The sequence below is a fragment of the Monodon monoceros genome, unplaced genomic scaffold (genome assembly GCF_005190385.1).
Source record: "Monodon monoceros isolate NGI ecotype Baffin Bay Population unplaced genomic scaffold, NGI_Narwhal_1 Super_Scaffold_1, whole genome shotgun sequence".
NCBI lineage: Eukaryota > Metazoa > Chordata > Mammalia > Artiodactyla > Monodontidae > Monodon > Monodon monoceros.
The window spans coordinates 80055845-80070337 of NW_021703765.1; the positions used below are offsets into that span (position 1 = coordinate 80055845).

The 14493-nt window shown below is 37.5% G+C and overlaps 1 protein-coding gene across 1 annotated transcript in view; it reads left to right on the forward strand.

Annotated features, from left to right (window-relative positions):
- The window catches only part of KNTC1 (kinetochore associated 1), a 68620-nt gene that overhangs the window by 28728 nt on the left and 25399 nt on the right, over positions 1–14493 (forward strand). Inside the window, exons 25-42 of the mRNA XM_029226437.1 lie at positions 6–122; positions 215–358; positions 796–894; positions 1513–1616; positions 1770–1869; positions 2318–2452; positions 2981–3100; positions 4693–4765; positions 5376–5443; positions 8026–8306; positions 8674–8846; positions 9294–9391; positions 9963–10101; positions 10577–10633; positions 11139–11302; positions 12715–12819; positions 13243–13371; positions 13998–14114. Coding sequence (XP_029082270.1) covers positions 6–122; positions 215–358; positions 796–894; positions 1513–1616; positions 1770–1869; positions 2318–2452; positions 2981–3100; positions 4693–4765; positions 5376–5443; positions 8026–8306; positions 8674–8846; positions 9294–9391; positions 9963–10101; positions 10577–10633; positions 11139–11302; positions 12715–12819; positions 13243–13371; positions 13998–14114 — 2223 coding nt within the window. The remainder of the gene's footprint in view (positions 1–5; positions 123–214; positions 359–795; positions 895–1512; positions 1617–1769; positions 1870–2317; positions 2453–2980; positions 3101–4692; positions 4766–5375; positions 5444–8025; positions 8307–8673; positions 8847–9293; positions 9392–9962; positions 10102–10576; positions 10634–11138; positions 11303–12714; positions 12820–13242; positions 13372–13997; positions 14115–14493) is intronic.

Below are 14493 nucleotides of genomic sequence, written 5' to 3' on the forward strand. Positions count from 1 at the left end.
ATAAGGATCATCAAAACACGGAGGAAGTTTGTCAGTTAAGGACTTTGGTAAATAACCTACGAGAGTTAATCACACTGCATAGGAAATACAACTGCAAATTGGCCCTCTCTGATTTTGAGAAGGTAGAAGTCTAGATTTATCAGAATTATTACTATTTTATCATAGCCAGCACAGCTAGAGTTTGCATTTATGCCGTCTTTATTTCAACATCCAGGAGGATACAACCACCATTGTATTCCGAATGTTTGATAAAGTGCTGGCCCCCGAGCTTATCCCTTCCGTCTTCGAGAAGTTTATAAGAGTTTACGTGAGGGAACATGACTTACAGGAGGAGGAACTTCTCCTTCTGTACATAGAGGTAACTTCTTCTTTAGCTCTAGTCTTTTTTTCTGGATCTGTGCAGTGCATCATTGTATTAAATGTTTAACTCTTTACGGAATGTCATGCTTTACCAGCAGGATTGACGCAGCATATTGTATTGGTTAAGAATGTGGGTTAACTCTGCTACTAACTGACTGGTCGCCTTGAGCACAGTGAGATAATGTTAGGACTTTCTCCAAATGGTTGTTGTGAAATAATAGGAGCATGAACAAAGTTTTCTGTACCATGTAAATAAAACTGAAGGCCAAGGTTTTGGCAATTTTGCACTTGTTGACCATTGTTCAGCATTCATGGCTAAGTAGAAGTTTTTGGTTTTTTACGCATCCATAAAAGCTATTTATCTATGTTTATATATGTGTGGGGGGGTGTTTTAGTGAGAGTTTTAAATTTAAAAAAATGTTTATCCCATTTTAGGATTTATTGAAGAGATGTAGCTCAAAGTTCACCTCACTCTTTGATACAGCATGGGAAGCAAAAGCTATAGCAGTAATAGGATGTTTATCTGACACAGATGTAAGTAAATAGTGATCATATAGATTTTCCTTTTGAGCATTGCATCCTTTCTTAAAACTTTTCTTCTGGTCACAAAAGCAATATATATTTGTTAGGGAGAATTTGTGTAATAGGAAAAAGAATAAAAAGAAAATAAAAACCACTCAATCCTTTTTTCTTATGAAAATAAAAAGTCTTCTCATTCCCACCCCCAGAAAAACCCACATGGACAGTTGGATGCATATATTTTCAGGCATTTCTATGGTCTTACAAACATAGAGACATTTTAAAATGTTTATCATATGCCTTTATTTTGACTTCACACTGTTATTAGTCACCATTTTAAAATGTGAATAAAACCATGGAGAATATTTTTAAACACAGAGTCTATAGAAAGGTAATAGAGCTATATGATTTAACTTTCGGCAGAGAAAATACTCTTCTGAATTTTTCTAAATAATAAAATTGCCCTTTATGTGTGAATATTGGAAGACATATGCTTTTGCAGTCAGAAGATGAAATATTCTCAAGCTTCTATACAATAGATGCAAGATCCCTGCTGTAGATCAGGCTGTGTCATTAATTTGCAAGAAAAGTAAATCTGAGGGCTATTCACTGTCAGTGTGTGTGTCTTTATAGTTCATATTTGATGCTGTGCTCAAGATAATGTATGCAGCAGTGGTCCCCTGGAGTGCAGCTGTGGAGCAGCTGGTGAAACAGCACTTGGAGATGGACCATCCCAAGTAAGATTACAGTGTACCAAACAGCTTTTTTGCTGTTGGATAGACTTCATGTTTTGAGTTGAAATTCATTTATGTTTTTCTATCCTTTACTGTGTCCCTTAGTATTTCATAAAAAAAGACAGTTTATGTTAATATCAATAAATTTACTTTTAGAGTCAAGTTATTACAGGAAAGTTACAAACTAATGGAGATGAAGAAACTTTTACGAGGCTATGGAATAAGGGAGGTGAATCTCTTAAGCAAGGAAATAATGGTAAGTACAATAATTGAATCTTTTAACGCCTTTGCTCCACTTTCAGAGCAACATGGGAAATTTAACCAGATTTTATATTCTTTAAGATTAATAGAGCTAGGTTCTTCACCGCTTCCCTTTTGTTAGATAGAATGTTAAGAGAGTGTTTGATTGGTTGTTAGAGTAGTAAAGACAACAGACAGTAAATTAAGAAGCTGAAGGAATATATTATACCATCATGTTGTACACCTTAAATATACGTAATTTTTATTTGTCAATTAAACCTCAGTAAAGCTAAGGGGAAAAAAAGAAGGGTGAAAGGACTGTCATTAAATTCAGAATGCAAATCGTGTTTTAATTTTTCATACAGTTTTAGAGTTTGCTGCGTTGTTTTAATTATATGAACAAATGATTTCTGGGCTCTCTGTGAGATTTCATAACAAAGAAATGTGTATTGTCTCTATTTCAGAGGGTGGTAAGATACATTCTCAAACAAGATGTCCCATCTTCTTTAGAAGATGCTTTAAAGGTGGCCGAAGCATATATGTTGCCTAAAGATGAAGTCTACAGTCTAAGGATTATTGACCTGATTGATAGAGAAAAGGTGTGAAAGTTTTATATCTACTTTTATATGGTTGGTTTGTTTTGAGTTTTTAAAGATTTAACTATCAAATTATCCAAACAGACAAGCACAAAATAAAGTTATACCAACATTAGACGTTAGATTGGCCTATATGTATAGTTTTGTTTTAAGTATTTTGTGAATACCTAATGACCTTTCATAGTCTTTGGTAGTTAACAAAACTCAGACTCATGTTTTACATATGTGTAGGACCCTTTGTTTCCAGAATAGGAGGTGGGTTTTCTTTTTGTGTTTTTAAGTGTCTTTATTTTTATATAATTCTAAAACTACAGGCATACCTAAGAATTACAAAATACAAAGGGTAGTATTTTAATTTACTTTTTCTGTTTGCTGTCATGTAAAACAATTTTCAGATTTTTAAACCATGGAACCATAATGTCTTTTTCAAAATGATGTCTTTTCATCTTTAAATAGAAAAGTAAGAGGTAAATCCAAATCATCCTTTGCAGGTAGCAGCTGTTTTTTCTTCCTTTCAAACTCTGTTTACAGGGTGAAGACTGTATCCTTCTGTTGAGGTCTTTGCCTCCTGCTGAAGCTCAGAAAACTGCAGGAAGAGTAATCATATGGGCACGACTGGCATTACAGGAAGAACCAGATAATTCTAATGAGGTGAGATTTTCACTAAATAAAATGCAGATAGATCCAATTTTTATGGATATTTATCAACAGGATAGAAAAGACAGACTTACAAATATGAGTATTTGCTCTTCTCACTGCTAGAATGGCCTGTTTTTTTTTTGTTTTTTTTTTTTTTCGGTACATGGGCCTCTCACTGTTGTGGCCTCTCCCGTTGCAGAGCACAGGCTCCGGATGGGCAGGCTCAGCGGCCATGGCTCACCAGCCCAGCCGCTCCACGGCATGTGGGATCTTCCCAAACCAGGGCACGAACCCGTGTCCCCTGCATCTGCAGGCGGACTCTCAACCACCGCGCCACCAGGGAAGCCCATAGAATGGCCTAGTATTAAAATTCCCATTTACTGTATAGAAAATTTACCATATAGAAAAACAAACAAATACAGCTACTTTGGAGCAGTGGCTTTGAGCCCACACTGAATAATCTAGGATCTGCAGATCAAAAGGATTAACTGAAGTATCTGTTATACATAAAGAATTTTCCGTAATGCCTTGAAGTATAAACAGTGTTTTGCACTGTATGGGACATAGTCATTACTCTCGAGTAATGTCAGCCACAGAACCAAAGTAAATCTAATCTGAGAACAGAACGTTGAAACTTAGAAACGGTTTCCAGAGAGCCAATTCACGCTAGAGAGATAAGGGACCGAAAACCTAGTTTATCCAGGGTAGTTGCGTTTTTTAAACCTTTGAAGATACTTGCCTCCCAGCCTCTCTCAGTGGTGCACTTCAATCATTTTTTACCTTTAGGGAAATGATTTTTTTTTTAACACCTAAAATTTCTTATCCTCTTATTGTTCACTAGGCATTAGGTTAAATTATTCCTCACAATAAAACTGTGAACAAAATTGTGAAGCAGACCCTATTGTTAGCTCATTTTGATTGAGTTTAGAAACTAAAATTTTTAAATTAGTGGCTTTCCCAAGGGCATTTGGAAAGTGGCAGAGTCTCATTTCAAACTGTCTGTGTTCTCAACCACCAGCTTCAACTGCAGCCCGTAGTCAAAATGTTTGAGTACTTTGTACGGCCCCGGCCCTTGCTAAGCATTTTACACATACCATGTCTTTCAATTAAAGCTTTTCCCTCTTTGGTTTTTCTTATCTTTAAAAAAAAAAAAGTTTTTTTTTTTTTTTTTTAGTCTTAAGGATGATTCTTTCTTAGACTTCTGATTTCTATACTAAATAAGTTCAGTTCTCTTTAACTTTTCCAGAGATCCTTTCCAGATTTTTTCTCAAATAATAAGTAAAAGCTGTTAAAAAAAACAAAACCCAAATGCCTGTTAATTATAGTGTATCTGAAAGGTGATTTGGGAGATTTGCATATTCTATAGTATTTCTAAATCATATATCCAAGAGTCCATATGGGTATTTTTCATGTTTAGCTTATATATTATTCAATTATGATCCATTCTTTGGCTGCCCAACTCCCTGTAACACAGACCTCTCAACTCTTAAGCCATATCTATTGTTTATTCTGATTCTGTGCTTTTTACTTATTTGTCTGTATATGCACTACATATACAATGGCAAATACAAGAAAGGGACTTCATTTTGCATTTTTCTTTTTAGGACAAGGCCTGGAGACTGTCTGTAGCGAAGACATCAGTAGACATTCTTAAATTACTGTGTGACATTCAGAAAGGTAGTTTCCATCTCTGTTCGCTCCTCTTGGTTTAGTTCTAAAGCTGATCCTTTTCAGAAGAGGGCATCAGTGACATCTCCCATCCTGACCCACAGTTTTCATGCCTGATTGTCTTTTTTGATCTCACACACTTTACTTCATGAAAAGGCTTTCTTGCCTTATTCTTTTGATTAGTAGTGTAAGAGCAGAAGCATGTAAGATCAACTCATCATTTGTGCATATGCTTCAGTGACTGTTTAATGCTGGACTAGATTTCTTTGGTGCCTTGCACTTTTTACTCACATTGCTCACTTATCACTTGGTTATGATTGGGAAAAAACCCATTTAACCTTGAATTTAAAACAATTAACAAAGTAATTCTCTTGGGGGAAAAAAATCTGGAATTTATTTCAAAAAAATTGCCATTTGTTTTGTAACCAACAAACTTCTCTTTTCTACCTTCAGAAAGAATAATTAGATTTCTTTTTGTACTTAAATTGTCTTCTATCAGAATTGAAAAGAACTACTGAAGACTTGAGAAAAACAAAGCGAATTAAAATTTTAGCTTTTTAAAATTCTGATAATATCAGAATTTGGATGTATGCTATAACTTTTAAAAATTTAATTACAGACAATCTGCAGAAGAAGGATGAATGGGAAGAAACCTTGAAACAATTTAAAACTGTTGCTAGCTTACAGGTAAAGATGTTAAGCCATGTTGAACATTATTACTTGACTCATCAGTGCATTTGACATAGATCAGTTCCTCCTCCTTAAAACCTTCTGCACTAGCCTTCAGAGACTTCAGATATACTGGCTTTTCCTCTTTCTGTCTCTCTTTTTTAAAGCAGCTTTAATGTAATATAATTCACATACCATACATTTCATCTATTTGAAGTGTATAATTCAATGGTTTTGGGTGTATTGCATTATTGATTGTTTAAATCGTGGTAAAGTACATACAATGTAAAATTTGCCATTTTAACCATTTTTCTATTTATAATTCAGTGGTATTGACTCCATTCACAGTGCAGTACAACCATCACCATCACCAGTATCTACTTTTCATCCCTTCAGGCAGAAACTTTGCACCTGTTAAGCAATAACTCCCCATTCCTCTCTCCCCGCAGCCACTCGTAACCTCTAATCTACTTTTTATCTCTATGAATTTTCCTATTTCATAAATTTCATATAAAGTGGAATCATAAAACATTTGTCCTTTTGTGTCTAGCTTTTTTTACTTAGTATAATGTTCACCCATGTTGTAGGATGTATAGAACTTCCTTCCTGTCTCTGGCTGAATAATATTCCACTGTATGGCTCTACCACATTTTTGTTTATTTATCTCTTGATGGACACTTGGGTTGTTTCCACTTTGGGGCTACTGTGAATAATGCTGCATTGAACATGGATGTACAAATATCTGTTAACTTCCTACTTTCAATTCCTTTGGGTATATACCCAGGAGAGGAATTGCTGAGTCATATGGTAATTCTATGTTTAACTTTTAAGGAACTGTTCTCTGTTTTTTAATTGTATTCTAGTTTATGCCTTTTTAAAAAACCATTTTGGTTTACGGTATCTTTATAGATTATTTATTTAACTCTGGTGGCCCGGAATGATGGCTAACAGTAGCTGTCATTTACTCAGTACTTACCATGTACTAGACATGGGGCTTTGCATGTGTTATTTGTCACCGTAGATCCCCAGGGAGGGTACTGTTATAATTCTCCTTTACAGATGAGGAAACCAAGGCACCACAGTGTCTCAAAATATTGCAAAAGACAGCAAATTGTCTATAGAAACTGGCCCAAAAGATTACTGTCTACTTCATAATGTCTTAATATTTTTTTCTATATAGTCTCATTCTAGGCAGCTCACTTTTTCTTGAAAATTAATTTCTGTTAACTTTGAACTGATTAACTGTCTTCAGATTTGAAATTTGAAATTAATTATTTTATTTTGGCTCTAGGGCCTTCCTAACATGAAAATATTTTATAAATAGAAGGGCTGTCAGGGCTAACTGATAAGTTTCATCAAATAGGATATTGGGTAGATGTGAGGATCTCTTTGTGAAAACTTGAAATTAACACACCGGCAGATTTAACTCGCAACTGTATTATCTCAAAGTGTGTAAAGAAGAAATAATTTATCACAGTTTATTGTACTGCTGTTTCTCAAAGTATGGCCCATGGACTCCCAAGGGTCTCTTGAGACCCTTTCAGGGAGTCCATGAGATTAAAACTCTATTTATAGCAAAAATAAGAAATTGTTCTTTCCATCCATATTCTCGCATGAGAGTATACTGGGTTTGCAGAGGCTTCATGATGTGGTAATATCATCGCTCTAAAGGCTGATGGTATGTGCACTTCTATATGCTCTTGTATTTTAAACTTTTCTGTTTAATTTCTGGTATGGTAAATATTGATAGATATCTCCTTAAAAAGTTTTTTGGGGTCCTCTATAATTTTTAAGAGTGTAAAGAGGTGCTACAACCCAAAAGTTTGCGATCTTCTGTGTTAAACAATAGATGTCTTTGTGTGAAGCACCCAGGCGTCAGCATAAGTTAACTTCTCCGCGGTCTTCTTCAATTTGAAAATTACAGGTACTTTAAAGCAATGGTTTAGATCTTAGCAAAGTCATGTTTAGTTATGGTGCTACCATTTATGGAACAATCTAGTGGGAGAGGCCAGGGATGCTGCTAAACATCCTCCTGTGCAAAGGCAGCCCCTGCGGCACAGAATCATCTGGCAGATTGAGAAACCCTGGTCTGAAGTGTGGCGTCAAAGAAGAAGGTCTCACTCACTCCCACCACCTCTTGGTGTCCTTCCCTGGGCTTCAGCAGGATCCTTTTATTGGGTTGGAAAAATTAATTCTAGGTCTGGTGTTAGCAGCTAACCAGAAGTTATTACAGAAAAGAGCAAAACTGGCTTCTTCAAGCTACCAGGGTAGAATCGCACAAACCTAATACTTAATCCCTCCCTCCTTCTTTTCAGGGTTAGGGTTAGGGTTAGGGTTAGGATTAGGGCAGAATTACCACAACAGAATTACCAGACCCAAAGACGTCAGCAGTGCCAAAGTTGAGAAAGCCCTGGGTTGAGTGATATTTTCCCCTTTTCCAACCTTTATACGATAAGTTACTTTTGAAATATAGAGTCTTAAATTCTTAATTTACAAGGGAGAGAGAGAGAGGTAAAATAGAGGTTCGAGACACACCAATGGTTTTCAACCGCAGATGAACTGGACAGACGTGGAGCTTTGTCTTGCTTGCCTTGCTACAGGAGAGCTCTGAGGTCTTTCTTTCATTTGAAGATTACAGCAATAGTTCCCTGGTAGCAGAGCTCCGGGAACAGCACATTAAAGCTCAGCAAGTCGCACAGGCTAAACACAAACCCTGGAGGCCAGCAGAGCCTGCGGCTGCCGAGGAGGAGAGACCGAGCGCCGAGTCCAAGCTGCACCGACAGGTGCTGGCCCTGCAGGTGTCCCGGCAAGAGCTGGAGGCCAAGATGATCTTGAGGGCCTTGAACGACGGGAATGTGGAAGGGGCGCTGAGAAAATGCAGGTGAGTTCCGGGTCCCCAAATCACGCAGCTCATCAGAAAGGAGCACTGGTTTCATTTACTTCTTTTTTTTGTAAATTTTTTTTTTTTTTTTTTTTTTTTTTTTGCGGTTTGTGGACCTCTCACTGTTGTGGCCTTTCCCATTGCGGAGCACAGGCTCAGCGGCCATGGCTCACGGGCCCAGCCGCTCCGCGGCATGTGGGATCTTCCCGGACCAGGGCACAGACCCATGTCCCCTGCATCGACAGGCAGACTCTCAACCACTGCGCCACCAGGGAAGCCCCAGTGGTTATATATTAATCCAAGAAAGGCAAATACATCTGCTTTCCATACGAGTGCTCTAACTTCTGACACTTCCTTTCTTCCAAAGAGACTTGTTTAAGTATCACTGCAACACCAACACTGGGAAATTGCTGTTCCTGACGTGTCAGAAGCTTTGTCAGATGTTGGCTAATGGCTTTCCAATGGCAGTCCCTGAGGGACTAAATCTTCCTTCTGAGATACATAATCTAGCATGCCAGGCTGCCACCATCTGCAGTCCAGGTGACAAGATTTATAATCTACGTGGTTTTATATTCTCTGCTTCATTTCGTACTTGTCTAATGCTGTCTCCTTACAGTTGGACACTGAGGTAGAGAGAGAAGCGATCATTATCCCTCTTTCACAAAGGGGACACTTATAATTGAATCTCTGTGAGGGTTACTATTTTAAAGTATTTCCAAAATTAACAATGTCATTTCTGACTGTTGACAATATTCACTTTCAGAAGATTGAAATTCCTTGCCTCCCCATATCTTATCTTACTTTCCAGTCAAGCTTAAGAAAAATGTTGACCTATATTATTTAGGGTAGTCAAAGCTATGTGGAAACCTTTCTCTCTGCTTTGTGGCCTACCTTAGAATTTTGAATGGTAATTATTCAAAGGTTGTTTATGTTGTTCTAAACACATGAAATACTAGTTTAATGATTTTTTTCTCCATTTTCTTTCAGATTTTTTGCTAGATGCCTTAGAACTCTGTAAATATACTTTAATGGCAGTAGAGCTTTCCAGACAGTGCCAAATGGATGACTGCGGAATTCTCATGAAAGTAAATTGCTTTGAATTTCTTTTTCTTAAACAAAACCCCTACCCAATCCATAACACACCACTTTTAAATCACTTGCATAGTTTATAAAAATACTGAATCTACCTCTCATATTTTCTTACTCTAGACCAGAGAACTACTTAAGGGCATGAGACCACTTCTCTTTTCTAGTAATATTTATTGGCTTTAATTGCACTATCTTTTGAAACATTGGGCCTCAAACAAGGCATCTCTGGACATTGTCCAGAGTAACAGTTTGGTTTTTTTTTTTTTTTTTTTTTTTTGGCCATGTGGCTTGCAGGATCTTCCCCTACCAGGGATCAAACCTGGCCCCCGCAGTGAAAGTGCCAAATCCTAACCAGTGGACCACCGGGGAATTCCCTGCGTAACAATTTAACTTAAAGCGGCATTATTTTAAGCCATAGACCAGAAGAAACAGACTACATGGTTGTATTTGACCATCAACATTGTGTTTGGCTCTGATAGATCTGATTCTGGATTCTGCTTGGTGAAGAAGGAATCTGTGTCCTGGAGTGTCCTTATCTGTGTCTTTTCTGTATGACTTGATATTTAGACTTCCTTTGGAACTCATAAAGATCCATATGAGGAGTGGTCTTACTGTGACTTCTTCAGTGAAGATGGGATAGTTCTCGAGTCACAGATGGTGCTCCCTGTCATCTATGAATTGATTTCATCACTTGTGCCTCTGGCTGGTAAATCTCATTTGTGTCATCTTTTTTCTGTGTACTTCTGCTTCATGCAAGTTTAAATGGTAGAGGTTTGGAACTGAAACTTACACATAGTAACATGGATGAATCTTGTAGGCATAATGCTGAACAAATGAAGTGAGGAACAAAAGAATATGTATTGTATGATTTCATTTATGTAAAGTACAAGGACGGGCTATAAGGAGGCCATGCTATTGGAAGTCAAGGTAGTGTTTACCCTTGGAGGGTAGACTGGAAGCGGGCAAGGGGACGGTTTCTGGATGCTAGTAGTGTTCTGCATCTTGGTCTGGTTGTACACTTATCTGTACATCCAGACCTGTAAAGGTTTTGTCTTTTTTTAAGTAACAGGTTGCTTTAGAACATTATTTGATACGAGCACAATATTAAAGTATCTCTGGGACTATGTGCTCTAAAAGAGAGTTATTTTACTTATTGTTATTGAATTTATTCTCTTTTGTAGAAAGCAAGAGATATCCCTTCGATTCTACAAGTTTACCATACTGCTCCATCAGTGAAGGTATTTGACATCAGAAACGTATAACCATTGAATTACAATTTTGTAAATAGGCCAACATAGAAATTTCTTGAAATCCTGAATATGAATCTGATGTAATGTCCTTAATATAGTTTCTTAATTATTACTGTTACATTGTTACTCTTCCAAACTGTCAGGAAAATGGGTCATTTGGCTTATAGTGTTAACTTTTATGAATCTGTTCATAAATTTGGTCTTCCAAGTAGAGAAATGGTTTTCTTCAGCTAATGATTTAAGCATCTCAAAATAGGCAAGTTACAATCAAAGTACCTCAGTATCCATGTACCTAGCTATTTTCTGGTTTAGATCAAGCCTCATGTTAACTCTTTTATTTACTAACTTTGAGAATAAATTCTATGACCATTACCTGCATTGAAGAAGTAGACCGTCCCTGAAAACAATTTCCAAATATGGTATTTCTTTGTTTAAAAAAAATCTAAATATTAAAATACTTGTACTCGAGTAAAATACTTTTATCATTTCACAGGAGACAGCCTTATATTACCTATTATCAATTCCATCTCTGCCTTGCTTCAGAACCTTCAGGAATCTAGCCAATGGGAGCTGGCCCTAAAATTTGTAGTTGGTTCATTTGGTACCTGTCTTCAGCACTCTGTGTCAAACTTCATGAATGCCAGTTTGAATGACAAGGTACAGTTTCGAGAACAACTACTTTCACTTTGCGCAAATACAGATACAAAAGCACTGCCAGGGCTTCCCTGGTGGTGCAGTGGTTGAGAGTCCGCCTGCCGATGCAGGGGACATGGGTTCATGCCCCGGTCTGGGAAGATCCCACATGCCGCGGAGCGGCTGGGCCTGTGAGCCATGGCCGCTGAGCCTGCGCGTCCGGAGCCTGTGCTCCGCAACGGAAGAGGCCACAACAGTGAGAGGCCCGCGTACCGCAAAAAAAAAAAAAAAGCACTGCCAAACAAAGGAATTTGGAACCCACATTTTCCTATTTGGCTTTGTAGTAAGGAAATTGATAATTTGTCAGATTTAGGAAACGTCTGTTGAACGTCTACAAAGTCAGGTATAGCTCAAGGTGCTTGCACACATTTTCTTTTTTTAAAAAAATTATTTTTTTATTTTATTTTATTGTATTTCTTTATTTTTGGCTGCGCTGGGTCTTCGTTGCTGTGTGTGGGCTTTCTCTAGTTGCGGTGAGGGGGGGCTACTCTTTGTTGTGGTGCGTGGGCTTCTCATTGTGGTGGCTTCTCTTGTTGTGGAACATAGGCTCTGGGTGCGCGGTCTTCAGTAGTTGTGGCACGCGGGCTCAGTAGTTGTGGCACGCGAGCTCTAGAGCGCAGGCTCAGTAGTTGTGGCACACGGGCTTAGTTGCTCCGTGGCATGTGGGATCTTTCCGGACCAGGGCTCGAACCCGTGTCCCCTGCATTGGCAGGCGGATTCTTAACCACTGCGCCACCAGGGAAGCCCTTGCACACATTTTCATACCTAATCTTTACGACAACCCTGAGAGACTCCACTTTGCAAACGAAGAAACTCAGATTCAGGGAGGTAAAGTAAATAATCTGAGGCTTTTGGTTGCAGTGTTAAGTCCTCTTACTCCAAGCCCAGTGACCACATTGGTTCAATCTGCTATCGATCTGCTATTTGTTTTACTGTGGCCCAAATTATAATTATTACCTGACGGCGTCATTAAAAAGATTCTAGAAGACAAACTATCTGTTGATAACTTGCTGATGAAGCTGGTCTTGTATTCATTTCTACTACTCTATTCATATTTACTAAATGCCAGTATTTTTAAAAATCAGCTTTATTGAAATATAGCTTTCAAAATTAAAATGCACGTATTTTAAGTATATCAACCAATGTATTCACCTTGTCACCAACACCATAATCAAGGTACAGGGTATTTTATAAGGTTCCTTTTTGCCCTTTCCCAGTCAATTCCCCTGCAAGCCCCAGCTTTCTGTCATTATAGATTAAATGACAATACTTTTTGCATATAATGCTGAATTTTCAAAGTTCCTTAATATTTAAGAAAAGTTTTCACAACTATGCATAGACGTGGACCTGAGAATTCTTTTGTTCTTTTCTAAAAGTTGTGTGGAGAGGCCACATTAGTTAAATCCAAGCATGTTGTTATGGAATTGAAAGAGAAAGCCATTATGTTTATCAGGGGAAACGCCGCAACACTTTTGTACAAAGTGAGTATTAGTTTGTGGTAAGCTCTTCTCTCTCTCTCTCTCTCTCTCTCTCTCTCTCTCTCTCTCTCTCTCTTCCCCCCCCTCTCTCCTGCTTCTGATTTTTCAGTGAGGATAAGAGTGAGGAGGGGGAGGGGATGTTGGGGACTTGAAAAGAAGTAATACAGAGAAGGTAAGGGTTCTGTGTCATATAGAACTTGTTAGAGTTCCTTTCCTTAAATTTATAATAGTGATAAAAGACATTAAAACTAAGCAAACAAAAAAAAAAAACTAAGCAAACAAGTTGGAACTATTTTACTATAACTTTTCATGAAATGCTTGTTCTTTCGTAGGGCCTAAAACTAAATTTAGTGACAAATCAGCCTTTAGAGACTGAATTCTGTTTTGACTGAGGAATTTGCTTCTCTGGATGCTTTCTTCCCACAGGTATTTAATTGTCGCCTGGTGGACCTCAACTTGGCATTGGGGTACTGCACTCTCTTACCACAAAAAGAAGTCTTTGAAAATATATGGAAGCTCATAGATAAAGCATGGCAGAATTACGACAAAATATTGGTATGACCTAAGGAAGCACACCTTCAGTTCTTGAAATATTCAAGATTTAGGGGAAGAAGTAAAATTGGCTTTGCCACCAGATCTTAAAGATTTAGCAAAAGAAACGTCAAGCTAATACACATGGTTTCTACCAGCTTTTCCTTAACTGGCAACACACCAGGGAATGTATATGCAGGTCATAAGCGTTGCTCAACCCAGAGGATTACATTTTTTATTTATTAAATCTGTATTCAGCCAGAGAACCTCACTGCTTATGCTTACTCTAGTGTACTGGAAATCTTAGACCCATGAGCCAGTTCTTTGTAGGACAAGTTTAACGGATGCAAAACTTGTCTTTGATATTGTTTGTTTCAAAATTTGCCCTTTGTGGGCATTTTACGTGCAGGATAGCTCAAATTTGACCTTTTCTTATGAAAGAAATCCAGACTAAATTTATGGCATCACACTAAAAGCCGAATTACCTAAGTATTACATTAATACAAGTAATGACGGTGTATGAAGCAACATGTAACATTCCAGCTGTTATCATAAAGAAAGATTATGGTTTTTATTGTTGGGTTTCGTATAAAAGGTATTAGAACATTTTCTATTTGCAATTCAATTTTAATTCTATTTTAATTTTTTAGGCAATATCTCTGGTGGGCTCTCAGCTGGCCAGTCTCTATCAGGAAATAGAAATGGAGCTTAAGTTCTGTGAACTCAGTACTGATTCCCGGTGGGGCATTCGTCTTAGTAAACTTGGTGTGAGTATTCTTCAAGTGCCATGAAGTTTCATCTATTTCCAGTTGGAAAATTTAAAACAAAGAACTCATTATCCTTTACTTTTGGAGAGGTTATATATAAACTGACTTGTAAGTTTTAGTTAGTTATTACACACATTGGTGCTTTCAAAGAAATAAGGACCTTTTGCCTCCTTTTCTTTTTGCTATATTTTTAAAGAAATTAGAAGAGGCTTGACATTTCATCTGCTTAGCCTTCTCATTATAGGAATGTATCTAGTATTAATTAACATTTAAGATATTCCAGGCCTACCCTTTAGCCTCATACTTTTTTGTGTGCTGTTTGTTTAAAGATAATATTAAAATGTATATACATTGTACTAAGCTTCAGCCACTCCTACCA